The sequence below is a fragment of the Macaca nemestrina genome, chromosome 4 (assembly GCF_043159975.1).
Source record: "Macaca nemestrina isolate mMacNem1 chromosome 4, mMacNem.hap1, whole genome shotgun sequence".
Taxonomy (NCBI): Eukaryota; Metazoa; Chordata; class Mammalia; order Primates; family Cercopithecidae; genus Macaca; species Macaca nemestrina.
Window position 1 is genome coordinate 62,880,091 of NC_092128.1, and position 27,907 is coordinate 62,907,997.

The following is a 27,907-nucleotide window of genomic DNA, read 5'->3' on the forward strand; positions in this document are numbered from 1 at the left end:
CTCTGAGTACTTTCTCATCTCTTTACCTGTCCCAATAAATAAGACATCATATTGGCCATCCTCAGCTTCCACTCGATCCACTGCTATTTGTTTCAGGTTATATTTTCCATCTGTTTTTACCAATATTGGTTTTTTATGGGCAGGTTTTATGGCCTGGTACATTAGTGGATGACTTCTTGCAAATCGGATGGCATCATCGGGATAGTCCTTGGTGGTTCCGTATCTCCCTCCATTTACTTTGCTGGCACACTGAAAAACAAGTGAATTACATAATTCTTTTTGCCTTACACCTAAAGAGAAAATTTATAATCAACCACGAGAAGAATCAGAAAAATTGAGGATGTCAAATTAGTCAATTGTTCATTTGGAAATATATAGTAATCATATATTTTTCTTTTTTTTTAACTTTTATTTTAGGTCCAGAGGTACATGTCCAGATTTCTTACATAGGTAAACTCATGTCACGGGGGTTTGTTGTACAGATTATTTAGTCACCCAGGCACAAAGCCTAGTTCCCAACAGTTCTTTTTTTCTGATCCTCTCCTTCCTCCCACCCTTTGACTGCAAGCAGGCCCCAGTGTCTCTTATTCCCCTCTTTATGTCTATGTGAGTAACTATACATTTTTCATTACAGAAATGGAATCTTCCTCGGAAATTGGAAAGACTAAATTTTTGCAAACATGCAGCATCAGAAATACAGAGAAACTAGAGGAATTCTGGAAAAGTTAGTTATAGTTAATATCAAGACTTTGGGGATGGTCAAAATGTTTAACATCATAAATAAATCATTTTCTCTGTTTTTGAAATTTGCTTTTTGTAATAAGTTACATTTTGAAGGGAAACAATCTATTGTTCATACAAAGAGAAGAAATCTCTTTGCTGTGCAGAAACTTCTCTCTAACTAAGGATCACAACTGTACAAAATAGCTTTAACACTATTGAGTCTATGATAATATGATGAGTGATGGTTCTGATTGGCTCACTGACTATAGAATTTTAGTGGTTCAACATAAAAACCTATTCAGATGTTATCACTGTTAATTATCAATGGCAAAAAAACTATGTTTACTATAGTCTATATGAATTTGTATTTTTAATGGATTTGACAAAATAAACTGGAAAACAAGAAATATGTGCTATAACGTCAGTTTTTAAACCACTGACTATAAAATTAAATACTCAACAGTAGCTTAAGTTACTCATTGGAAAACCTTTAAATGTGTTGATTCTTGCTTGTTGGTAACTGCTCCCTCATTTTACATATTTTCCTCCAAAACTAGCAGCAATTGCAATGATTACCTTGATAAAAATTTTCCACTTTAGAATATAAATACAGTAGTTTAGTAATCAGATTCCACAAAGAGGACATTTATAATGGTGTGGTTTTTAAAATCAAACCATATTTCCTAATTTGGCATGGATTTTTCACTTGAGTGTACTTTCATGATATATAATTGGAAACATTTTGGACTAGCTTGGAAGCAGATCCATAACCAGTCACTTCCTCCAAATCTCCTTTAAGACCATGTGGTTTCAAGAAGCATTTCCAGCAAAGCCACAGGAGTAGGTTTTCTCCATTTGAAATTGTAATTTCAATCAATAGAGTGAAATAAAATATACTTTATGTCTTACTGGAAGTAATAATTTTAAGCTAGTGAGAGAGAGTGATTGAAATGGTAAAGCCTTAACACTTGTTAATGGAGGTAAGGTTTGTTTCCAGTTTGAGTTTTTGCTCTACAAAAACGGTTTCTACTCAACTTGCAAGTAATTGTGGAATTAGTGTAGTGATGGGATTTCACCAGCTGCTTGTAAAAGTATAGATGTTGACTTGTGTGACAAGTTAAATGTTTGCTCTCCATGGCTCACATAGCACATACAATGATCCAAAGTTTTTCTAACCTATTTGCACACAGGATGAATGATACAAAATCATCATCTCATTGTCACCCTCACTATCATCATCAGTTTTAGCTATGTGTGCTAAAAGCACAAAAGTCTGCATGCCTAGATAAGAAGAATCTTAATAGTATAGTTCAGAGAAAAGTGGTAGAAGTTTTGTACTCTAGCGATACTTTTGTATTGGCATTTCTTTCCTAAGGGGCCAGCAAGGATGTTAAATGAGGTGTTAAGTATTCTGAGGAGCTAGAGAAAAAAACTTCTTATAGATTTCCTACAATGAGAAGTAAGGAGACAGTTTGGCCTATGGAAATTAGAGGCTGACTTAAATATTAGAACATAAAAATTTGGTGACATTGTCCTGCTTGGAAATCATATGTGGTACTAACGCCTCTGAAGAGGCTGAGAGAAATATGATGTTCATGTTACTGAATGTTTCTGTGTTCACCAGTACTTTAAAAAATAAAATTTTAATTGGTGTTACTTAGCCAAAATATCAATAATAATATATATGTTATAAAACTGCTGTGTCCATTATATATTATATTCTTTTTATTAAATAACAAGCAAAAACTTGAGATTGGAAAGGATATCTCTTTGCTACATATACTTTTCACCGGCATACTTTTAGGTATGGTATTCCTTAACTGTTTATCTGCAACGTCTGTAAAGCACATGAAACAGTGAACAAAATATTACCAAAAGAGTCCTTAAAAATAAGAATTACTTGTTATATTACTAAACTTACAGAACCAGGCCTTGGATAAGGGACTTTTCCTTCATAGACTGACCAGTGGTATTCAGGTCCTTCCTTATGTGCATATGGTCCGTTGAAGGCTGCCCGAATGCTAGACATATGATAGACACATATAGCATGCCCTCGAAAAATATTACTGAAAAATACAGAAAAGATAATTATTATTCTGGAACTAACTAGCAGGTCACCTAGCCAAACACCCCAGCCTACAAAGATAAGAGTCAAGTCTTTTGAGTAAAGTAGTTGCAATTTCTTTAAGAAAAGAATAGTCTAGATATGTTAACTATTGCAATATTTCCAATTTTGAAACTCTGAAACTTACCATTTTCTTAATTGCCTACTTAATACGGTTGAAAGTGACATTGTTAGAATGACAAAAATAATGTCACTTCAGTTATTTTTAAACCTTGTGTTGTCTTTTTATTTTTTTTATTAAGAGAGATCAGGCCTTCATATTAATAAAGACTTATTCCCAAGCTGAATTATTCATTTAGCTATTATCTCCTTTTATGTTGTTCTATTTTCTTTTTTGTTGTTGTTGTTTTTTGTTTTTTGTTTTTTGTTTTTTGAGACGGAGTCTCGCTCTGTCGCCCAGGCTGGAGTGCAGTGGCGCGATCTCGGCTCACTGCAAGCTCCGCCTCCTGGGTTTACGCCATTCTCCTGCCTCAGCCTCCTGAGTAGCTGGGACTACAGGCGCCCGCCACCGCGCCCGGCTAATTTTTTGTATTTTTAGTAGAGACGTGGTTTCACCGTGGTCTCGATCTCCTGACCTTGTGATCCGCCCGCCTCGGCCTCCCAAAGTGCTGGGATTACAGGCGTGAGCCACCGCGCCCGGCCTGTTGTTCTATTTTCAAAGTAGACAGTGTTCTCTTACTCACTATGCTGTTAATATTGCTACAAATTCTATTAAGATGTATTAAGTTTCTTAATATATATGACTTAAAGAACAATTTAAAGTCTTATGAAAATTTAGGCCTTTTTTCCATTTTTTAGCTGGGGTTCATGTAGACATTAATATGCTTGTATATTCCTTCCTTTAGCCACTGAAAAGTGTCTATAGTAAAAAGATGACTGGGCTGAATATGTTAAGCATGACAAAATTACTTTAACCATATAAAACTTAGATCCCTCATCTCCAGAACAAGCAGCAAGCAAAATAATTTTCTTGACTAAAATTTCTACTTGACTGTATAAAGGCAGTAGTTGACTAACTATGGCAACTTTTACTGAAAACATTTGTAATCAGATTCTACAAAAGGATATCTTTAAAAATTATTTTTTAAACAATCTTGCCATATTCCTTAATTTAGCATGAAATGAATGAATTTTAACATTATCAGAATCTCTGTATTGTAAGAATCCAAATTGTTAATGTTTGTGAAAGTATTTTGCAAAATTCAAAGTTCTATATAAATAAAGTTTCCTACATACTGAGACACCTGTAAAACAGCAGTTATGTTACTGTCCTACACCCCCAATTTACACATTTTATAACACACCTTGAAGCAATTGGAAATGCCTAGGATGCAGGGAACACTTGAGATAGTCTCCTAACTAAAGTGGTAGCACACCTTTGATCACCATTCTACAAATATCAATCCTTATGTCAGGTAACAGCTGGAAAGCTTTTGTTCTCAGATTTATATAAATTGAACAGTCAAAAGAGAAATTATAGAAGAAAATCATGTCTTATGTTTGATTTCTCAGAAAGATCCATTATGCTATCATTTAGGAAAATAGCTTATAATCTGATCATATTAACCCATAGAAAAACTAAACTGATTATTCCATAGCTTAAATTTATCATATAAATTCACTGAATTATCATGCAATGTATGAATTATTCACAGCATAAGGGAGGAGATGAAGTTAAAATAAGTACTCTCCATGCACTGTGATAACTACCAATCTACATTAACTATTTTTCTTTGCATCAAGAAATAATTGATAGACAAATTGTTTCCATGTTTCTCTGTTGAAGAAAAAGTCTCTTTGCAACAGCAGGATTCCTTGTCTACAGAGATATATTATTTTTTCTAAGTGACATTAGAAACCACCTGCTGAAAAATAACAAACTAAAGCTGTGTGGAAAGACCCCCACGTAAGCACAGTATACACAATTATGTGACAGTTTATGGCTTATATGGTGTAAAAGAGGAATTCAGTAATATTATTCTAGCCCTGTCAAGAGAATTGAGGTATATTCTTCTTTATTTTTTATCCTAATCATTTTACCTGCACCGTGCCTTACCTAGAAAGAGACTCAGGAAATTGTATATATAACCTTTTAACAAAAACTGATTCTAATATTTTTATTTGTGTGTAAAAATACATGAAATAATATTTTATCCATTTTTACAGCGCTTTACCATGGGTAAAAAAAATACAAAAACATAAAGGGGAAAACAATAGATTATACATCTTAAACTTGAGCAGCAAATTTAAAAGACAGAGAGCCAATGATCAACATGTGTTCACTACGAATCAACATAAGAGCAGGAAAATCAGAATAAAAGAGCGAGAAGAGTGCTCTGTGTTTAAGAAATTGAGGAATTTTTCTTGGCTATGGCAATTGGTAAGTATTGGAGAACTGATTTAAATCAGTGTTGGAGCAGAAAGTTATTTCAAGCAAGATAAGTGAATAAATAAAAATATAGTAATGGGAACTAGCAAAGTAGACACTGCCTCACATCTGTCAAGGCATTATCTTGTCAACATCAGACCATTAGTGAACTCAGAGGGAAAACATACAATGGTGAGTGAGTAACAGTTGATATAGAACCTTAAAAGCCTGACTTGGAAAATTCTGTATGATGAATAAAGGAATTGTCCTAGACTTTACAACATATAACAACACCTTGTAAGGACTGATATCTTACAAACTGTATGGGAAAAAAAAAAAAAAATCACTGTGTTCTAGATTAGAGAGTGAAGAGATTAGGATACTGAGCACAGGAAGATTCTGGGCACTATAAACAGAAACAAGATTTGGATTGAGATTGAGCTTTTGAAAACGAAAGTACATTTGCAAACATTGGAGAATAAAAATCAATTGGTGATTATAAAGTATAGGAAATGAGAACAGCAACTGGGTCAGTAGTCTTACAAGCTACATACACCGTGAAAGGAGAGTCCAGTGAGGCGTCTCTTGTTTTATAGTGTTTTTATTGACTGTATAAATTTCTCACCTGGTAGTGTTAAAGAGTCCAAATATCACCGGATTCTTATGATCTCTGGTAGGTAGCAAAAAAACGTCCTCTGAAAAATTAAAGAATATTCCATCGCTTAGTATTTTTAGCTCTCTTTGCATGCAAAGAAAATGTATTCACATAAATTTGTTTAGAACCCAATATAGATTTTAAGATGTATATTTTCATATACAATTATAAAACCAAGATCAATCATAACAGAGCTAATCTTTCAGTTGTTCTGGGTGACCTTGAGCTGAACAACAGGAAGGAGCCAGACATGGACTAAGCTAACACGATGAGCCTCTTTGTGTTCTTGCAATCCCTTTTCCCCCAGCATTTGTGCCTGCCCAAATTGAAAAGAACAGAAACTTGCTCTGTGTTAGAGAGAGGTCAAATACACAGAAAACAAGTTTTCTATGTGTCCTAGGGATAAAGTTATAAAGAAGCATATACATAAAAGAGCAAATTTAATTCACCTAAAAACATTTACCTAATTCATCAAAATGTGTGTCAATCCCATTCATTCCTGGTACTGAGCAAACGAGTCTTGCTTTTAGGAAAGTGCTCCACTTATTCACCAGTATTCTCTGCCCTCCTACATCATTCTGTGAAAACCAAAAAGGAGGTAAATAGTTACCTGAAGAATTCTGACCAACCACAGATTTTATATTATTAAACATGCAGTTGCCAAGAGTTATGACTTTTTTATTTAACTAGGAAAATTTGGCATAATTCTCAAGTAATGTCATAGGTGCAATTCCCCATAATTTAGGTTTTTTTTTTTTTTTTGGTTTCTTAATTCGGCCTTGTCAGCGCACCTTTGCCCTGATACCTTAAATATATTTTGCAGACATTAAACAATATTAATACAGCAATTTCTCCTAAACAGAATAGTGGGGAGATACAGTAATCATGATTATTACTTTGTTCATAAATAATTTGCTTCTCTCAGGAATATAGAAATATCCATTTCTTTTCTTCCTTAATCAAAGGAAAAAGGCTTTTCAAGAAAGCTAGAAATACACACACACACACATAATGCCCATACTATATATGTATATAAATATATACACACATCACACACACAATATACATATACACACATATTTATATGTAAGTTTATTTTCGAACATCTTCTTAAATGCCAAAGTAACTTTACATTTGTAAGTTTATTAGATTCTTAGATTATGTTGCTGCTCCTCTTGGTTTTAAATGTTCCCAAACAACTCTAAATATTCAGTAAATTACAGATGGCTTTTTTTTAAAAAAAACTTAATCGAATTGTTCAAACATAGCTATGTATATTATTTGTACTGTGTACTAAAGGAATAAAAAAGGTTTTGATTAAATTCATTAAGAAAAATCGAGCTCGGCCGGGCGCGGTGGCTCAAGCCTGTAATCCCAGCACTTTGGGAGGCCGAGACGGGCGGATCACGAGGTCAGGAGATCGAGACCATCCTGGCTAACACGGTGAAACCCCGTCTCTACTAAAAAAAAATACAAAAAACTAGCCGGGCGAGGTGGCGGGCGCCTGTAGTCCCAGCTACTCGGGAGGCTGAGGCAGGAGAATGGCGTGAACCCAGGAGGCGGAGCTTGCAGTGAGCTGAGATCCGGCCACTGCACTCCAGCCTGGGCGACAGAGCGAGACTCCGTCTCAAAAAAAAAAAAAAAAAAAAAGAAAAATCGAGCTCAAATTTCTGCATGGGAAGAAGGACAGTATAATTATAGACTATTTCTTCTTGGTATGGCTTCAAACATGGGGAAAAATCATACAAAATACAAGGTCCTTTTAAAATACACCCTTCATTAGATATGAACTGTAGAGGTTGGTATAGTAAATATCAATTGTAGGCAGTCTAAAGAATACTAGAAAATATTTAAAAGTAGAAACTTATTATAAATAAAGGCCTGACCATAAATTGTGAGATAAGCAAGCATAATGAGAGAGAAAGCCTCACCACACAGAGTCGCCCGACCCTGGTGTAAATTGCGTGGGCATTGTTTTCTGCCTCCAGTGCCTTCTCAGTGAAAAAGAAATATACTTTGTTGTCATCTCTGTCTTCATTGTCAGGAATCATGTATGAACCTACAAATTTTGGTTCTATAGGAGCAAAAAATAGGAGAAAAAGTGAAAAAGATATTATAACAAAATGCTAACAAGTTATTCCAATAAATTACATATCATCTGAATCCTTAAGTTTAACTTTCACCATTTCATAAAGAAACAGTTTTCTTGAACTTTTTTACCAAACATGGAAAACGCTGTAGATATCTCACTTTATTTGCATATTAACAGCCCTTTTAGAAATATTACAAGAATATTTAATTGGAAAATAAAAGAATCAAGGAGAGAAGAAGAATTTCAAACAACAGGCAATGCGAAATTAAAATGCATACAGGAAAGAACAGATTAGGAGCATGATGAAGATAATCTCTATAAATTTCCTTCCATTGTAGGTAAAAACTAAATGTAAGTATAAGTAACATATTAAAGTAAATAAATATATCATCATTGATTTTGAATTCATAAATTATCTACCAGTATAGCACATAGATCATTTTAGATTCAAAGTAGAAAATTTATTTTACATTTTTGAGATTGTAGTCCAAGAGATTTGAATACACGTTCTTTGATGTGGTACGTAAAATATATGAATGGTTGCATCAATAACGACTATGCATTTTACAGCTTAATAAAAATGTGGAAAGTAATTAAAATGCTCACCATAAAATAATATTCTAGCACCTCCATATACCAGTGTGCCAAAATATAAAACGTACTTCTTACAAAGATTTCTGTATCAATGAATGTCTAGTGACTTTCCTAGAGTTTTGTCTCTAAAGTGTAATGCAATCCTATTAAGACAAGCAAAGCAGGGCAATCAATTAATCAAAAATTCTATCAGTTGATAAAAGTAGACAAAACAGCTTACTGGATGATGGACTTTTCAGTTTTCATGCCTTTGCTTTGTTTTCCTTATTTAAATACTGATTTCTAAGCATTGCTCAAAAGGTATACTGATTTTATAATTAAGTCAATCAATTTTGATAGAAAATGATATACATATATCACATACAATATTTTAATTCAAGAACGTTGTTAGTAAAACATCCTGAAATTTGTAAAGGAATTGTATTTATATTCTTATGATTATCAAAATGGCAATATTTTCCATAAGTTTTAGAGTTGGTTTCAATCCTAATTCACATGCTCTTCTCCTCATCCTTACCTTTCAACAGACGCTCATCGTCATGCTCAGTGCGGATATGGGCCAGTCGCCCCATGCTGCGGAAGATTGCAGCGTCTCTGCTCCAGTAGTCACTGTAGAGTCCAGCAAACAATTCACTACCTACATGGGAGCATCAGTAAAAAAGAAGTCAGTGTTTGTTTCTGAATTTGAAGATGAGGTATAAGTCACAATTATATTAAATACATCCATATTTAATATGTGTATCTATAACATGTACTTTATGACATTAATACTATTAGTGTTAGGAGCATGGATGGTACAGTAAGCGTCCCAGGGTTTGAGTCCAGAGTCTGTCACTTGCTAGGTGTGAATTTGGGCAAGCTGCTAAGTTTCCTGTGCCTCAGTTTCCTCATTTACAAATTAGAAAAGTAATTGCATTCAGTAAGGTAGTTAAGAGTAAAGCACTTGTAAGAATAGCTGGTAAATAGTAAGACCTATATGAGTTTTTGGTAAATAACTTTGCTTCATTTATTTTCCTAGACTCAGTTGTTCTGTCTGGGGCAAAAATTTCTGGCCAAGAAACAAATGATAACAGTAGATTTCGGGAAACAGCAACCTTAAAGCAGAGTGGTAAAACTGCTTTCTTAATGAGTGGAATATAATATTGGTCTAGTTCTAAAACAGATATGATTATTATATTACATGGTACTAATGCTTTTTTTAAGTTTGTAACGTGTATCTATGCATACATATGATATTTAAAGTGCTTTAAAGGTTAAGAGATTTCAAAATTAATTGTATTTCCAACTTAATATATCTAATTATGTAATTAATTTTATAATTAGGATTATTAAAATTACAGGTATAAGAATTTGACCTAATACATAAACAGAATTTAAAAGATCTTGAATACTTTATTTATAAATCTTATTAGAACTTTAAAAATTGTTTCATTATTTATGAAGGATTTTTTCCCAAGGTAAGGTCTTTAAAGCTTTGGAGGCCAGGCGCGGTGGCTCATGCCTGTAATCCCAGAACTCTGGGAGGCTGAGGCGGGCGAATCACGAGATCAAGAGATTGATACCATCCTGGCTTACCCGGTGAAACCCTATCTCTACTAATAATACAAAAAATTAGCCAGGCGTGGTGGCTGGCACCTGTAGTCCCAGCTACTGGGGAGGCTGAGGCAGGAGAATGGCGTGAATCTGGGAGGTGGAGCTTGCAGTGAGCCGCGATTGCACCACTGCACTCCAGCCTAGGTGACAGAGCGAGACTCCGTCTCAAAAAACAAAAAACAAAACAAAGCAAAACAAAACAAACAAACAAAAACCCTTTGGAAAACTTCAGAAGTGTAAGCATATTTGTATGGTTTAACATTTGGGAAAATGATCTATTAAATTATATATACAATAAATTAAAAGGAAATTTATTTTCAACTTGCATTAACTGACTATTAATTTTTTTAAAGTAAAGATGATTGCTTTTGTTATATCAAATTTAGAATAATAAGATATAAATTAAACTCAAAGATTAAAAAATTAAGCTTTAGAATTACTACTATAATAGTCTTTTTCATTTTAAAAAGACAAATAATTCTAATTAGTTTTTCTCTGTTCACAAAATCCTCTATGGATTCTTAAAACACTGTATGAGATACAAACAAATAAAATCTATGGTTTCCAAGAAATAATTCCTTTTTAAATTATATGTTCTATATGAGAGAGAGAGTAAAACGTAAATGTGTCAGAGTGTTAACAATTGGTGACTCGAGGTAAATGGTATACAGCTGTTACTTTTACTTCAATTTTTTTTGTATTTGAAAATTTTCTTTTTTTTAAAATTTATTTATTATTATTATACTTTAAGTTGTAGGGTACATGTGCATAACGTGCAGGTTTGTTACATATGTATACTTGTGCCATGTTGGTCTGCTGCACCCATCAACTCGTCATTTACATCAGGTATAACTCCCAATGCAATCCCTCTCCCCTCCCCCCTCCCCATGATAGGCCACGGTGTGTGATGTTCCCCTTCCCGAGTCCAAGTGATCTCATTGTTCAGTTCCCACCTATGAGTGAGAACATGCGGTGTTTGGTTTTCTGTTCTTGTGATAGTTTGCTAAGAATGATGGTTTCCAGCTGCATCCATGTCCCTACAAAGGACACAAACTCATCTTTTTTATGGCTGCATAGTATTCCATGGTGTATATGTGCCACATTTTCTTAATCCAATCTGTCACTGAGGGACATTTGGGTTGATTCCAAGTCTTTGCTATTGTGAATAGTGCCACAATAAACATACGTGTGCATGTGTCTTTATAGCAGCATAATTTATAATCCTTTGGGTATATACCCAGTAATGGGATGGCTGGGTCATATGGTACATCTAGTTCTAGATCCTTGAGGAATCGCCATACTGTTTTCCATAATGGTTGAACTAGTTTACAATCCCACCAACAGTGTAAAAGTGTTCCTATTTCTCCACATCCTCTCCAGCACCTGTTGTTTCCTGACTTTTTAATGATCGCCATTCTAACTGGTGTGAGATGGTATCTCATTGTGGTTTTGATGTGCATTTCTCTGATGGCCAGTGATGATGAGCATTTTTTCATGTGTCTGTTGGCTGTATGAATGTCTGCTTTTGAGAAATGTCTGTTCATATCCTTTGCCCACTTTTTGATGGGGTTGTTTGCTTTTTTCTTGTAAATTTGTTTGAGTTCTTTCAAGATAACAGTTTTTAAAAAGAGATATTTATTGAGTTCTTCTAGTATATGCAACATACGCTAAGTGAGAGGTATGATGCAAGGAAAATAACAAAAAGGAAATGATGATTTAAATCTGGACTTAACAACATATAATTTGGTAGAGAAAAGTTAGGTCAGAACTCTTACTTAAGCCTATCATATTATTTGGTAATAGAAAGGGAAAAGATTAACATAATTTTTTTATCAAAGTCGATTAATTAGTGCTGTCTTCCCCAGAAATTTTATGTCTGTTTGAAGAAGCAGTATTTTGAAATCAAATGCATTCAGTGGTTAGGTATATGACCTGTTACCTGGAATTCAGTCTGCATTATTTGAACATTGATAAAAGAGAGTCATTAAAAGGACTTTGGAATCATCTATGGCATAAACAACCAAGTTGATCCTTTAAAAAATTGACTATTAACACATGAGTGAGGATTTCTCTGAAATATTTTTGTTTTTAATTATTATAGTTGAATTATGTTTCCCACACCAAATATAAAGGCCATCTTGTGAAATGGCCTTGTAAATATAACCTATTTTGCTAATGTGGGCTGGGCTGAATCTTTAATGTATAGTGGGAATAAAGATTAGCTTTCTTTAAAATCATGAGTCTTCTATTCTTTAAATTTTTAATATTTGGTTTTATATTTTAAAGTATTTTAGACTTTGATAACTGAAAATATTGTTAGGGGAAAATAATATTTATATTAGTACACATTGATTTTAATGGATTTATCCTAATTTGGAACATTGTTTCAAAATTATCATTTTAATCAATACTATAAAATTAACAAACAAGTACTCCTTGCAGCCACTAGATGGCAGCCCTATGATACTAGATAATACCATATCCAGGGACGATTATCTGCACAAGAGAAAAAATAATATATTCCCAATGTTACCCAGCTTCCCATTTTGCACTCAGGGCAGAGAAAATTGTGAGCAATTCCCATAACACAATATGAGCTGCATGACTTAAATTTCAAAGACACTATATAGGTGCTAAAAACTGTATGTTTGGCAAAATACTTTCCTAAGAAAATTAGAAAAGACAACATATTAGTGAAAAATAATATAATAAAGCCTTAGGTAAAATAATACCTAATAGTAATTAAATAAGCAAAAATACTGAGCATTATTATAATTTTTAATACAATTTGTAGTAAATACATAGTCTCTAATTAAATTTATTTTAATTATTTGGTGTCAGAAAATTTGTGAATCAGTACATTGATCTTTTATAGAATGCAAAAATAACATCTGGATACATCATATTTTCATGGATTAAAATAGAAAAAACATTCTATAAAAATACTAAAATATGTTTTAGAGCTTCAATTATAACAGAAGAACTATTTAAGGATTTACTTTTCTATGTCTATGGAGACGGGTGAGTTTAACTTCTTGTCATACTCAACAATAGTCTCTATATAGAGAAGAAAGAATAGTAGAATTAGGTCTGCAGTGGAAATCTGGCAAGCTAGGTCCTCAGCTCGAAATCTGCTATTTTACCACCACAAACTGTTCAAAATCTTAAGGTCTCAGTTATCTGTAGAATCAAAGAGACCTCCATGTAATTCTCAGAACCTGCCAAGCTTTTATATTCTCTCTGCTCTTTGGCCTAGAATTCCACGCCTCTCTTCCCACCTCACCTTCCTTTTGCCTCGTTATTGTCCACTTTTTCCATGACGCCTTGTCTGGCCAAACTTTTGTTAGTGTAGTGGTTCCTAGTGCCACTGTAGCTCCGGTACCTATTTCTATCCTACTGCTCATCCGACTATATTTTTATTGACTCCTTATGTATTTGAAATGATGCCTCATTAATGTCTGAAATACAAAAAATGCTCAATAAATACTGTTGAATCAATGAATGGCTTAATGAGTTAATAATTAAATATATCAGAAGTTCCTTTCAGGATTTAAAAAAGGTTATGAAAGGCTGTGAAATGTCAACCATCAGGGCCAGGTGCGGTGGCTCTCGCCTGTAATCCCAACATTTTGTGCAGCCCAGGCCGGAGGATCGCTTGAGTTCAGATGTTCAAGATCAGCCTGGGCAACATAAAGATACCTCCGTCTCTACCAAGAAAATAATAATAATAATAATAATAAATAATAAGGTAGCTGGGCATGGGGGCCCGCAGCTGTGGTCCCAGCTACTCAGGAGGCTGAGGTGGGAGAATCGCTTGAGCCCAGCAGGTAGAGGCTGCAGTGAACTATGATTATGCTACTGCACTCCAGCCTCGGCAGCAGAGCCAGATCCTTCCTAAAGAAAGAGAAAAATAAACCACTCAGGATAAGATCCTAACTTTTAAAAACTGTTTCAGAGAGAAAATATCAAATGAAAGAAAATGCTATTGAGAATTTACATGGATAACAAATTTGAATTTTTGTTCCTTAAGGGCCTTATGTTATCTATTAATTTTAATAGATTAAAACAGGAACTCTATTTTTTTTCAAACATTTGTCCCCAAGAATTTCAGCCCAAGGGACATTATATTGTGATTAAAAGACTGTGTCAACACTAAGTTGCTTATGTGAAAGAAAATAAGACAGTCATTTGATTCTTTGAAATAGATAAAAACAAATTCTTTACAATGATTCTAAAATGTGTAGTTAAAATACTTTTCTCTGTAACTCCTTTTTTTACAATGTAAACTCTAGTTGAAGTTGTAATTAAATGCATTGCATTGCCTTAATATTTTATGGAATGTATCAAGAGTTTTGTTCATAGACTATATATTATCTGAGTTTTTATTTACCATGTTGGATTTTAATTGTATAACAAGAAAAATACACAGTAGTGTTTCATGACCTTCTTATCTTGTTAAGTTTTACTCAAGCATTTGTTCTGTTTATGTTATAAACGTATGTTCTGCAATTCTAAATAATATGAAACACATTTTTTTTTGTTTTTTTTTGTTTTTTGTTTGTTTGTTTGTTTTTGTTTGTTTTTTTTTTTTTTTTTGAGACGGAGTCTCGCTCTGTCGCCCAGGCTGGAGTGCAGTGGCGCGATCTCGGCTCACTGCAAGCTCCGCCTCCTGGGTTTACGCCATTCTCCTGCCTCAGCCTCCTGAGTAGCTGGGACTACAGGCGCCCGCCACCGCGCCCGGCTAATTTTTTGTATTTTTTTAGTAGAGACGGGGTTTCACCGTGGTCTCGATCTCCTGACCTTGTGATCCGCCCGCCTCGGCCTCCCAAAGTGCTGGGATTACAGGGGTGAGCCACCGCGCCCGGCCGATATGAAACACATTTGCCTCGTGGAACAGCATATAGCTAAAGACTGATTTAGCTGCCTCACTTTATAACTGAATTTTATAATTTTGTTAGAAAAGTATTCTATTGTGGATGGATTGTTTTGCAGAATCACTATGACCTGCATAGCTACGAAGAGAAACAAAATGCATTTGGGAAGATGAGGACGGATGAAAATGATCCACATATTTCAACATCCCAGTTCGCACTCATATTCTGCTTAGGATGCTGAAAGAAACCAGGATGAATGTGTAATTCTAAATGTGTGATTTTATTAGGCATTTAGCTGTTGTTTGGGCTTTCGGTTTATTTTGGTTTGGGCAGATGATTAGCACTAGCTCTCAATGTTAAGAAGGTAGTTTTGAGGCATGAAGGAACAATAAAAACATCTTATGAATCTGTTTATTTGTGTGTGCCAGCACCCATGGCTATACTCTTGAGTTATTTTTTTGGCAAACCGATGATATTGATACCATGATGGTTAAACCAGATCCTCAAAGGAGAGAATATAAGTGGGGAATTGAAGAGTGGGACTTTTTTCTTCTTCCTTTACCTCTTTTCGTTGTGAAGGAACCATAAGTAAAGTATTCAAATAGCTCCTTAGAGACTAGCAGTCATGGTCAGAAGCTACAATAAGCATGTGGATAATGGGCATTCTGCCAAGTGTGAGAGCGAGCACAGCAGCCTTGGATAAGAAATTATAGATATTCTTTAGGGACAGGAAAGTGGTAAGGGAATAACCTGAAGTCTATGTTTCTATATAGTTGAGGTGAATTCAAAACATGAAGGAGAATATTTACTTATTATGTTTGTACAACTTATCATAAAGAGAAATATTCTAACTTCATTTATGATTTTTTCATTTATTTTTCTAACAAATGACCTTACTTTTTGCCAGTTTATTCCCTGAATGTAAATATAGTTAATTAAAAATAAACAATTATTTATTTAAAATGTTTTAATGTTATTAACAACTTGAAACAATAACTTAAATGGTCTCTGCATGCATTCCAACTCCCACTCATTCAATTGACATTGACTTTTAGTTTACAAAATTCATAATGAGGATCTATATTCATAAAAGTATTATTATTATGGATAAAAGTTCAGTCAGGAAGAGGATTTCAGCAGCTGTAAACGTTGTAGTTTTATTTGCTGAAAAAAGTAATAGGAAAAAAGTATAGAAAAAAAAATTCATGGACTATAAAATGTCTTACTAGCAATTACTTGTTAAAATAAAATTTAGTGTGCATTTACTTTGAAAAGCATCCCTAAAAATACCCCAACAACAAAGTTAATACTTTCAAAGCAAAGTGTCAAAAGGCACATGACAAATCAGGATTTTTTTTTTCCTCAAACACTAGCAACATGTGTCTTATCATACCTTAGGCATTTCAGGAATGGTAGGATTAAATTATACCTGGAACTGCTAGTACAACTATGGGTCAGAATAAAATTTAAAAATAAAATGGCAATAAATTAAAAGGAGAAACTATGGGGTACTGTAACGTTACTGAAGATATTATCAATTTAATTAGAATATTGCAATATTATATCAAATATAACTAATAAAAAGAGTCAGCAAGGCCGCGCGCGGTGGCTCAAGCCTGTAATCCCAGCACTTTGGGATACCGAGACGGGCGGATCACGAGGTCAGGAGATCGAGACCATCCTGGATAACACGGTGAAACCCCGTCTCTACTAAAAAGTACAAAAAACTAGCCGGGCGAGGTGGCGGGCGCCTGTAGTCCCAGCTACTCGGGAGGCTGAGGCAGGAGAATGGCGTGAACCCGGGAGGCGGAGCTTGCAGTGAGCTGAGATCGCACCACTGCACTCCAGCCTGGGCGACAGAGCGAGACTCCGTCTCAAAAAAAAAAAAAAAAAAAAAGTCAGCAAAAATATTTGCTTCTTGGCCAAAATGACATATGACATACAGAACACTGTTTCCTGGATTTTTATTTGGCCAATTACCAAACTTAATAAGTTAGTAGCAAGATAATTACTAAGTATATTTAGATGATTTGAAAGGCATGGATAAGCAATGCAGCAATTCATTATACTGAAAAATTTATTGTTTCAACAAGCTGCTTTTAAAATCAAGTTGTAATGCCTTGTCTTCTTCAGACAGTTACTTAAAACCACTTCATACACAGTAGGAGTAATCACACCGGAGGAAAACTTGGCTAAACATGCAGAAATATGGCACCTGAGATAGAGCTGATATGCTACCAAGATAAATTGTGTTAGTACAAAGAGACATTGGAAGAGCAAGCCTATTTAATATATGATTTCATTTTGATTAGTTTCTGACCATATACAACATAGTTCAGTAAGAAGCTTGTTTCTACTCCTTAAATCCTTTGTCACATAGAATTATTGCAAGCTATCAAAATTTCATTTCTAAGTTAGATTATAAATGGAATAAAAATGTGCTTTATAGCTCATCTTTCATCTATCAAATAAGCTTTAATATTTATTCAATTTTTTATTAACCTCTTCTTCATATGATCTTAAGTCAGCTAAATTTAAGTTAACTGAATTAAAATTGTATCTAAAATTAGGAAATTACATAGAACTTTCTCTAATGTGCAAGCACCATTTTTTTTTAGGTCAAGTAGCTTTATGAATATACTACCAGTTTCAGTGTTTTATCATTAAATTTGTCTTCATGTGAACAAACATTGAACATTGTGTGACATATAATTAACCATGAAACCAAGAAGTAGCAATAATCTAACGATAGTCATCTTTTTGTTGGAGGCTTGTCTTAACCCATCAGCAGAGAACATGTGTGGTCACAAAATACCACATTAATACATTCTTTCACAGTCAGAGTAGGCTGTACCTAGCTTGCCAAATTCCAACTCAGGTAGCTCCATTTTTCCAGCCCACATTCCTGCTGCTTTTGCAATTGGGTGAATTATTTTCACTTCTTCTCTTTTAAAGAGTTTCTGGCTCACATAGGTTATCAGGTTTCCATCCAGTGGCTGCTGCATTTCCACAGTGAGTGAATGATCTCTCCAAGGTACTTTGGGATGAAAGTGAGTGGATAAATGTGAAGAATTATATTTTTATTTCTTCTCTTTGGAGAGATTATTCTATAACTTTTATGTTTAGCTTGGAGGGCTCTTTTGATTTGATTTCTCTTCTGAATAAGTGAAACAGCCACCCAGATGGCAAGCACTTCAGATTTCAGCATAGTGTAATTTGATTTGGAAGTTCAATGAAACTCACTTGGAAATGTCCCTCCAGTAATATTTCCCCTCTTAGAAATTTCACTTTTAAATTCTTGGCTTCATGCAGAAACAAACTCCAAGGGAGACTGAGTAGTGAGTGGCAAGGTGGTCACAGAAATTATTATTAACTCTTTAAATGAAATGTTAAAAAATAATTTGTCTTCTAATATTCTCAGGATTTCACTATAGCAGCAGTATATGCTGTGTAATTTTTAATTTCCTATTCCCTTTTTGTGATTCTTAGGAACAATATTCCAAAATTAATTTTTCATTTGTTTAGGAACCTCAGTGAGAATTACATTTAGTATTTATAGGAGACTTAGTCTTTGCAAGATACTATGTGGCACAAGAAAGATAAGAAAGTCTCTTTTTTTTCAAACATAGTACAATCTTTATGAAGAAAATTCACTAACAACTCTAGAAAAAGATGGTATGAGTCTATCAGATATATAAATTTTAACATATATTTTGTCAATTGCATTGGAATTTCTTGCATTTATGCACCTGGCATCCCCCAAAAGTGTTATTTCTAAGGTTTTGACTTTTACTAAGTCTAATCTGACTTAGGCAACCCTTTTCCCATATTTAAAGTCTTCCTTTTTTTAATACTCTGTTTATACACACACACACACACACACACACACACACACACACACCCCGAGAGAGAGAGAGAGAGAGAGAGAGAGAGAGAGAGAGAGAATTGGCAGAGAAACTCAAAATATTTCAAGTAATATTTTTCTTTAATATTTATTTTTCTCAAATATTGCACATCTTTATTCAAGCCCCTGAAGAACTTAATTACTATATCATTCTCATTTTATAGGCATGTCAAATTTTGAAGCTGAAGTAAGTCAAACTTTTCCCGTTAATTAGAGTTAACATGAGGTGTTTGCTATATAATACATAGGTTTTAAAAAGCTTTACTTTTCTACACCTGAGAACCAGATGTGGGATAGGGGAGTGTAGGGAGTAGAATGCAAGACCCATCAAAATAAACTGTCTCAAATATGTTCAGGGAACTTAGATTCTCAAGAATACAAAGTAGCATCTATATCAACTCTAAATCAAGTATAATATGGTTTAATCATCAGGAGAGAGTTTTAAGTTTTAATGGTTTATTTAGAATGTGAAGTCTCTACATCTTATTTTGTCCTTTCTCATTTTCTGCAAAGAAGATGACCTAATATTAGCATATAACTGGAAACATTATAAATGTGATAATAGAACCTTGCACATCTGCACCGTATGCGCATCAGAACGTCTCAACACTGAGGGAAGAAAATTATTACTGTTAGCACCTATGTTAGTGTTGGGGACTGTTCTTTTTAATTGCATGCTTAGGAGCTCATTCATCAGTTTTTATTGTCACAGTGCTGAAATAGTTTGCCAAGTTTGCAAGTCTTAACCACAAATAGCAGGAAAATATTACTCAGTTGTGTCTTAAGTGAGATTGTTTGGCATTTTGTCTAATTAAATTGAATCGAATTAAACTCCAGATCCAACATTATCAACTCATGCCATTATTTCAACATGTACATTCAGTGATAGTTTGAGCGAGTCAACTTCTATAGTTTGCATTCTAGATTAACAGAAATTTAGATAAATACATTTAAGTTCTCAAAAGAGATGACTTTCTGCTGAATTCTACTAATAACAGAGAAAGATACTATAAAGAATATTAAAAGTTCTCTAAAGTCACAAAGTAATTGAAACATGAAGAGTTAACATATATATTAAAATAGTTTCGTTTTCTCTGGCAAAATTTTTATAAAGTCTTCATATAATTGCATTTTATAAGCATCAAATGACAGCAAATATGTGGGATATTAAATGACAATTTGTTTTCTCAGAGTGAGATACACATAATTTATAGCATCTGCACTTATTTTAGAGTCAAATTGCTCAGGTTAACATGGCTTGAAATTTAATATCATTGCTTCGAGCACCAGAAAATAGATATGACAAGGCATAGTGTATAAAGAAATGCTGAAAGAATGTAACTGAAGTTGAAAAATACGTTTTACAATCATTATGACTACCACCTGATGTCTGTGGCAATGATAATTACCAATTAAAGTGGAGATGAAGGAGGAGCTGGGGTCAAAAGGACATCTGCCCCTTCCTCTCTCAGATCTGGGTGATTCCAGGTGAAACAGAGGATCCTTGAAAGAAAACCAGAAAAATCATTATGAACATGTCTCCTCTAATAATCATTTAATTGCTTAGGTAAAACATATTAAACTTTGATTATTTATAAAGCATGTATTCTAAATAGGGCACCAGTAGCATCAATTTATTTAGAGACAAACTGGGTTTTATAAATAAGCACATGGGTTTTACAGGCCCATATGAGTTCTCTCATGCCTCTGAAAAAGTATGCAGGTGATGAAAGAAAATAGCACTTTTTAAATTGTTTTATGAGACTGTATTATTTATTCTGAGATGTGTCAATTAAATATTTGAAAGGAATTGAAACTTGCTGGAAAAAGGTTAATGAAAAGGAGGTTCAGTGTTAAAAATGATAGTGGGCTTTTATTAAGCATATCAAGAATGCTGTTGTTGATTTTTTAAATAACTTAGACTTTTATTTTTGATATAAGGGGTACATGTGCAGGTTTGTTATATGGCCTTATTGTGTGATGCTGAAGTTTGGGGTACAAATTATCCCATTAGCCAGGTAGTGAGCATAGTATCCAATAGGTAGTTTGTCAGCCCTATGTCTCATCCTCTCCCAGGAGTCTCCAGTCTCTATTATTGCCATCTTTATGTCTGTGTGTACCCAATATTTAGCTCTCACTTACAAGTGAGAACATGCAGCATTTGGTTTGCTGTTCCTGCCCTAATTCACTTAGGATAATGACCTCTACCTACATCGGTTTTTCTGAAATGGACATGATTTCATTATTTTTTATGGCTTTGTAGTATTCCATGGTGTATAAATACCACATTTTCTTTATCCAATTTAGCATTAATGGGCACTTAGGTTGAATTTATGTCTTCACTATTGTAAATAATTCTGCAATGAACATAAGAGTGAGTTAGTAGAGGAGCTCAAAATATTTCAAACACACATTGTCTTTTTGATAGAGTGATTCATTTTCCTTTTGATATTTACCCAGTAATTGGGATTGCAGGTCAAATGGTAATTCTTTTTTATTTGGGAAATCTCTAAACTTCTTTCCACAGTGGCTGAACTAATTTATACTGCTTCTAAGAGTGTATAAGCTTTCTGTTTTCTCCACAGCCTCTCTGGCATCTGTTATTTTTGACTTTTTAATAATAGCCACCCTGACTGGTGTGAGATGATATCTCATTGTGGTTTTGATTTTCATTTCCATGATGATTAGTGATATGGAGCATTTTTTCTATGTTTGTTGGCCTCCTGTATATCTTCTTTTGAGAGATACCTGTTTATATCCTTCATCCACTCTTTAATGGGGTTATCGTGATTAAAGCCCTCCACAAACTAGGCATTGAAGGAACATTTGTCAAAATAATGAGTCATATATGACAAACTCACAAACATCATACTGAATGGACAAAAGCTGGAAGCATTCCCCTTAAGAACAAGAAAAAGACAAGGATGCTTACTCTCACCACTCCTATTTAGCATAGCACTGGAAGTCTTGGCAATAGCAATCAAGCATCAAAACAGAAAAAGAAGTCAAACGATCTCTCTTCACTGACTGATTCTATACCTAGAAAATCCTAACGACTCTGCTGAAAGGCTCCTAGAACAGATAGATGATTTCAATAAAGTTTCAAGACACAAAATCAATGTCTAAAAATCAGCAAAATTTCTCTACACAGATAGCATTCAAGCAGAAAGCCAAATTAAGAAAACAATCTAATTTAAAATACCCACACACAATAAAACCAGAATATCTAGAAATACATCTAACTAAGGAGGTGAAAAATCTCTACAAGGTGAAAGATCTCTGTAAGGAGACACTGCTGCAGAAAATCATAGATGATATAAACAAATGGAAAAACATTCCATTCAGATGGATTGGAAGTATCAATATGGTTAATATGGCCATATTGCCCAAAGCAATCTATAGATTCATTGCTATCCCTATCAAACTATCAACATCATTTTTCACAGAATTAGAAGAAAACTATTCTAAAATTCATATGAAACCAAAAAAGAGCCTGAATAGCCAAAGTAATGCTAAGCAAACAACAACAACAACAATGAAAAGCTGGAGGCATCACATTACGTAACTTCAAACTATAGTACAAGACTACAGTAACTATAACAGCATGGTATTGGTACAAAAGAGACACATAGACCAATGGAATGAAATAGAAAACCAAGAAATAAAGCTGCATATCTACAGCCATCTGATCTCTGATAAAGTTGACAAAAATAAGCAATGAGGAAAGGACTCCCTGTTCAATAAACGGCACTGGGATTGCTGGCTAGCCATATGCAGAAGAATGAAATTGGGCCCCTACCTTTCACCATATACAAAAATTCACTCAATATGGATTAAAGATTTAAATGTAAGACCTCTAACTATAAGAATCCTAGAAGAAAACCTAGGAAATACTCTTCTTGATATTAGCCTTGGCAAAGAGTTTTTGACTTAGTCCTCAAAAGCAATTGCAACAAAAGCAAAAACTGACAAGTGGCACCTAGTTAAAGAGTTTCTGCACAGTGGGAACGATCAACAGAGTGAACAGATAACCTACAGAATGCGAGAAAATATTTGCCAGCTATCATCCAACAAAAGTTTAATATCCAATGTGTATAAGGAACTTAAAAAGTGTTATTTTTTTTTAGTAGTTTGGAAAAGAATAACAAAACTTACTCTCAATAAGTTGGAATATTTATTTTCATTTTTATTCTTCATCACATAGTATTTGTATAAACATTCAATGTTTAATAATAGAGTAATTAATGCATAAGTACTGTAAATATTTATCAACAAAGGCCATATGTACACTATTTCAATTTTAATATAAGGCTTCACACAGATAAGACAATGAAAATTAATATTTTCATGAAAAACTACTCTATTGGCTCCTATTTCAAGCATATAAGCATAGAACTTGTCCCTTAATGTTTCCAGGTTTCAAAATTCTTATAAAAGGTTGTTTTGTATAATTAATCTCCATTAAGTGTACTATAAGTGGCTTGAGTAAAAAAAGTAGTTTAGAAAAGTGACAATAAAAGTCACTTTTGACAATATTTCAATTTTGACAATATTGAAAAACCTGTAGAAAAAAATAATTTTAAATAGAACATCATGATATTGCTCAATCTGACAACTATGTACAGCCCTGTTCATCTGTGAACCACGAACCTATAAACAATCTTAAAAGTCCTGAGAGTTGAGGGCACTTCTCTCAAACTTGATCTTAACTTTGCTAGTCACCTGATTTACCCACATTATCTGTTCTGTCTCTGTCTTGCTATTCTTATTTAGCACCCTTTTCTCTTTCTCTGTGATATCCTAAAATTACCTCCTGATCCTGCCATTACGAAACCTTGTCAGTAAATGCTGAGTTCACCCAACCACTATTACCATCCAGTCTTATCCTTGGATTTAAAACATAGCCTAGTGCCGGGCACGGTGGCTCACGTCTGTAATCCCAGCACTTTGGGAGGCCGAGGCAGGCAGATCATCTGAGGTCGGGAGTTCGAGACCAGCTTGACCAAAATGGAGAAACCCTGTCTCTACTAAAAATACAAAATTAGCCAGGCGTGGTGGCGCATGCCTGTAATCCCAGCTACTTGGGAGGCTGAGACAGGAGAATCGCTTGAACCTGGGAGGTGGAAGTTGCGGTGAGCCGAGATCGCGCCATTGCACTCCAGCCTGGGCAACAAGAGTGAAACTCCATCTCAAAAATAAATAAATTTTTTTAAAAATAATAAAACATAGCCTATAGAACAAATGTGGCCTCCTGACCCAGAGGTGTGGCTAAACTTATATTCTAAGCCAAAACAGTTTTACCTACATAGCTACTCTACACCAATTTGAAGAAAGCAGGAATGACAGTAGAGAGAGGTTTTGTGTTTACTTCCTGCAGATGACAGTTTGCAATGACATGAGAATACATTTGTCCAAATGAGAAAAAATTATAGATCTGCCCAGTTAACACTTTTGCTGAAGAAGTTTCACCAAAATTTGCAAAAGAGACCCACATCATTTCATGGAGGAGGAAATGACCAAGTATAGGAATATAATACTTGTTTGCCCCTTCAGTCATTGCCACTTTATAAAATATAGATAATAGATCAGGAATATACATATTATATTTGTTCTACTATAGTCAAACATCAGCATCATGGAAAGCTGACAGTGATACTGGGATGCTTTCAAAAATCAACATTTTTCTATAGCTTATTTCAGCTTTGGATGTTTAATGACTGATGAGGTTATTTTATCTAATGGATATAATTAAACACATTATACACTAAAATTGAAACTGCAAGAACAATACAAGTACATTGCACATTTATTCAAATAATTTTAATACATTCGTTTAAGCTGTCAAATGGGTGAAGCAAATAGAACATGAAAACTGAAAGAATTTTAAGATCAAGAGAATCCCAGAGTTTGCAGAACTGCAGGCATAGATGAATAAAATGCAGTCACAACTTCATAGAAAAGTTACAGGTTTTCATGACTAGAAATCATAATATAGGTTCTTGAGGCTGTATTTGACTAGTTAATTTCAGCATGTGACTGTGATTTTAAGTATCTTACATACCAGTGTGTTCAACTTTCAAAGGAAATTGATTGAGTTGACAAGAAACTATATGCACCAAGAAATCTGCCATGCTAACATTTTGAAAACAATCAAATGGCACCCAGAATCATCCCGAAATTTTTAGTTATGCAGGAGACACAAATCTGTGCAATATGTAAATCTACTTTAGTCTGTGAAAGGATATATTCTTTCATAAAAATCTCAAGCTTGACACTGAGCATACTTGAGCCTTGAATATTGAATGCACATGCATTCTCAGAGATGTATGTCTCAGGTCGAAACTCAGATGTACCTTGACTAAACCTTCCTTTCTTACTTTTCTCCAGAAGACTTCAAATACCTATCTCACATTTATTTGATTAATGGCTAAAACTAAGTCAACAAGTAATCATTTTAAAATAATAAACAGGTTAAATTAAACTCTTCTGGTTTTCTTTCTGCATCACTATGAAGAATTTACATTTTTAATACCTTAAAGGATAGACATAGCTATCATTTCGCTTTTTTTTTTTTTTTTTTGAGATGGAGTCTCACTCTGTCGCCCAGGCTGGAGTTCAGTGGCGCAATCTCAGCTCACTGCAAGCTCTGCTTCTCGGGTTCACGCCATTCTCCTGCCTCAGCCTCCTGAGTAGCTGGGACTACAGGTGCCCGCCACCACGCCTGGCTAATTTTTTGTATTTTTAGTAGAGATGGGGTTTCATCGTGTTAGCCAGGATGGTCTCGATCTCCTGACCACCTGCCTCGGCCTCCCAAAGTGCTGGGATCACAGGCGTGAGCCACTGCACCCGGCATCGATTTTCAAAATAGGGTACAGTGTATACTGCTCAGGTGATGGGTGCATCAAAATCTCACAGATCACCATTAATAATTTACTCATGCAACCAAATCCACCTGTACCCCAATAACCTGTGGAAAAATAAAATAAAAATACAAAAAATAAAATGCTTGTTTTCTGCAGATTATAATTTATTAGCCTATTTTTTTTTAAATAATGTAAGCCATTGGAACATCACTGCAGTAGGAAAGTACCATTCTCCTTATATAAAAAGAGAAGAAAGGTCCACATCTTTGGAGGATACAGTCATTGTATCAGTGCATACCAATAGATGGTTAATAATGCTCCAGGAGTCAAATAACACAAAAAGAGTAGACAATGTCAAATTAGATTGTAGACTGGGGTACTTCTCAAGTTTGAAGAATATTGTAATGTGTATTTTGAAGACTATAATATTTGTAACAAAATAATGAAGAGGTGCTTTGAACACATGAAAGCACTATAATTCCTCTGTCTAATCACTTTGCACAGGTATTCTTCAACCCTGTCCTGAAACTTGATTGTTAGATTAACATTTAAACTACTACAGTGTGATGTCATTACATACCACAGAGAGCTCCATTTGAAAAGGTCATTTAATTGGAGATAATATGAATACTAAAAGTATATTTCTGGCCTACTCAAACCTTTCCATCATGTCTTCTAAAATCCTTCTTTCTTGGTAATTAAATCCCTAACAACACACTCAATTTGCAAGAAGCTTCCAAAATCTCTTTACCTTAATTGAATAATTGTTTCCATAATAGGCATAATAATGGAGCCTCAAAGATGTCATTGTCATAATCCTGAAACCTCTGAATATGTTACCTTACATGGCAAAAGGGACTTTACACATGTGATCAAGTGAAAGACCTTGAGGAGGGAAGACTACCCTGACTTATCCAGGTAGACCCAGTATAATCACATGGGTCCTTAAGAGATAAGATGTGTTGATAAAAGCAGAGAGCCAACCGGGATGATGCAGTGGGAGAAAAACTAGATCCAGAAATGCTTGCTTTGAAGACGGAGTAATGGGGCCATGACCAACAGAGATGCCTACTCAGGAGGTGCTGTCAACCTCTACCACATGTGGGAGGATGGCTGGATCCAGTATCCAGCGACAATGTAGCTGATCTACATGACAAGTATGGTGAATCTATCCCCTGAAGGAGGGTGGATGTGACTGCTTGCATTTTAGGAGTACCTGTCATTGGTAATATGGATCAGTGCTCCATCCAGATATAGTGGAGGGGTCTTCAACTGTAACAATACTTTTTTTTTTTTTTTTTTCCTGAGACGGAGTCTCGCTCTGTCGCCCAGGCTGGAGTGCAGTGGCCAGATCTCAGCTCACTGCAAGCTCCGCCTCCCGGGTTTACGCCATTCTCCCGCCTCAGCCTCCGGAGTAGCTGGGACTACAGGCGCCCGCCACCGCGCCCGGCTAGTTTTTTTTTTTTTTTTTTTTTTTTTTTTTTTTAGTAGAAACGGAGTTTCACCGTGTTAGCCAGGATAGTCTCGATCTCCTGACCTCGTGATCCGCCCATCTCGGCCTCCCAAAGTGCTGGGATTACAGGCTTGAGCCACCGCGCCCGGCCTGTATCAATACTTTTTTAAAGCTCTGGAACTTTGACCTCTATGGGTTACCAGTTATTAATGAGCTGCTGCAGAGGTGTCTCTTTCTTTTACTTTCTTGAATGTTAAACATTATACTATTCAATATTTGAAAAAAAAAATAATGTTTTCTGTATGCCAGAAACTAAGCCTGGAACTAGAAACACAGCAATAAACAAAGCCCCAAACCATTGTTCTATTTTCTTCATAAAATAACCCAAAACATACTTTTCTGTCCTATTTTTACTGTGTCTTTCTTCAATATTTGACACTGTTACCTGCTTTCTGGCACTGATTTATTTTGCTTCTTTACCACTTATCACCTTGATTTTAACACCAGCCTCCTGAACAGTCTCTGAGTCCCAGCCATCAATTCTGTACTCTGCCACAAAGAGTTGTTTCTGAATTGTGAATTTTTTCTCATCATTCCTCAGGTTAAAAGTCATTCATTGACATAGCCTCCAGAATAAAGTATTACATCCCTATAATTTTATGT

At 34.7% G+C, this 27,907-nt stretch overlaps 1 protein-coding gene across 5 annotated transcripts in view; it reads right to left on the reverse strand.

Moving 5' to 3' along the window:
- Positions 1 to 27,907, reverse strand: part of LOC105475411 (semaphorin 3E) — a 292,501-nt gene that overhangs the window by 36,079 nt on the left and 228,515 nt on the right. For all 5 annotated transcript variants that reach the window (XM_071094755.1, XM_071094754.1, XM_071094753.1 and 2 more), the window contains 7 exons: positions 20,338 to 20,431; positions 9,075 to 9,194; positions 7,803 to 7,945; positions 6,335 to 6,449; positions 5,842 to 5,911; positions 2,645 to 2,789; positions 27 to 249 (listed from right to left, as the gene is read on the reverse strand). In XM_071094755.1, the coding sequence (XP_070950856.1) occupies positions 27 to 249; positions 2,645 to 2,789; positions 5,842 to 5,911; positions 6,335 to 6,449; positions 7,803 to 7,945; positions 9,075 to 9,194; positions 20,338 to 20,431 (910 nt within the window). The remainder of the gene's footprint in view (positions 1 to 26; positions 250 to 2,644; positions 2,790 to 5,841; positions 5,912 to 6,334; positions 6,450 to 7,802; positions 7,946 to 9,074; positions 9,195 to 20,337; positions 20,432 to 27,907) is intronic.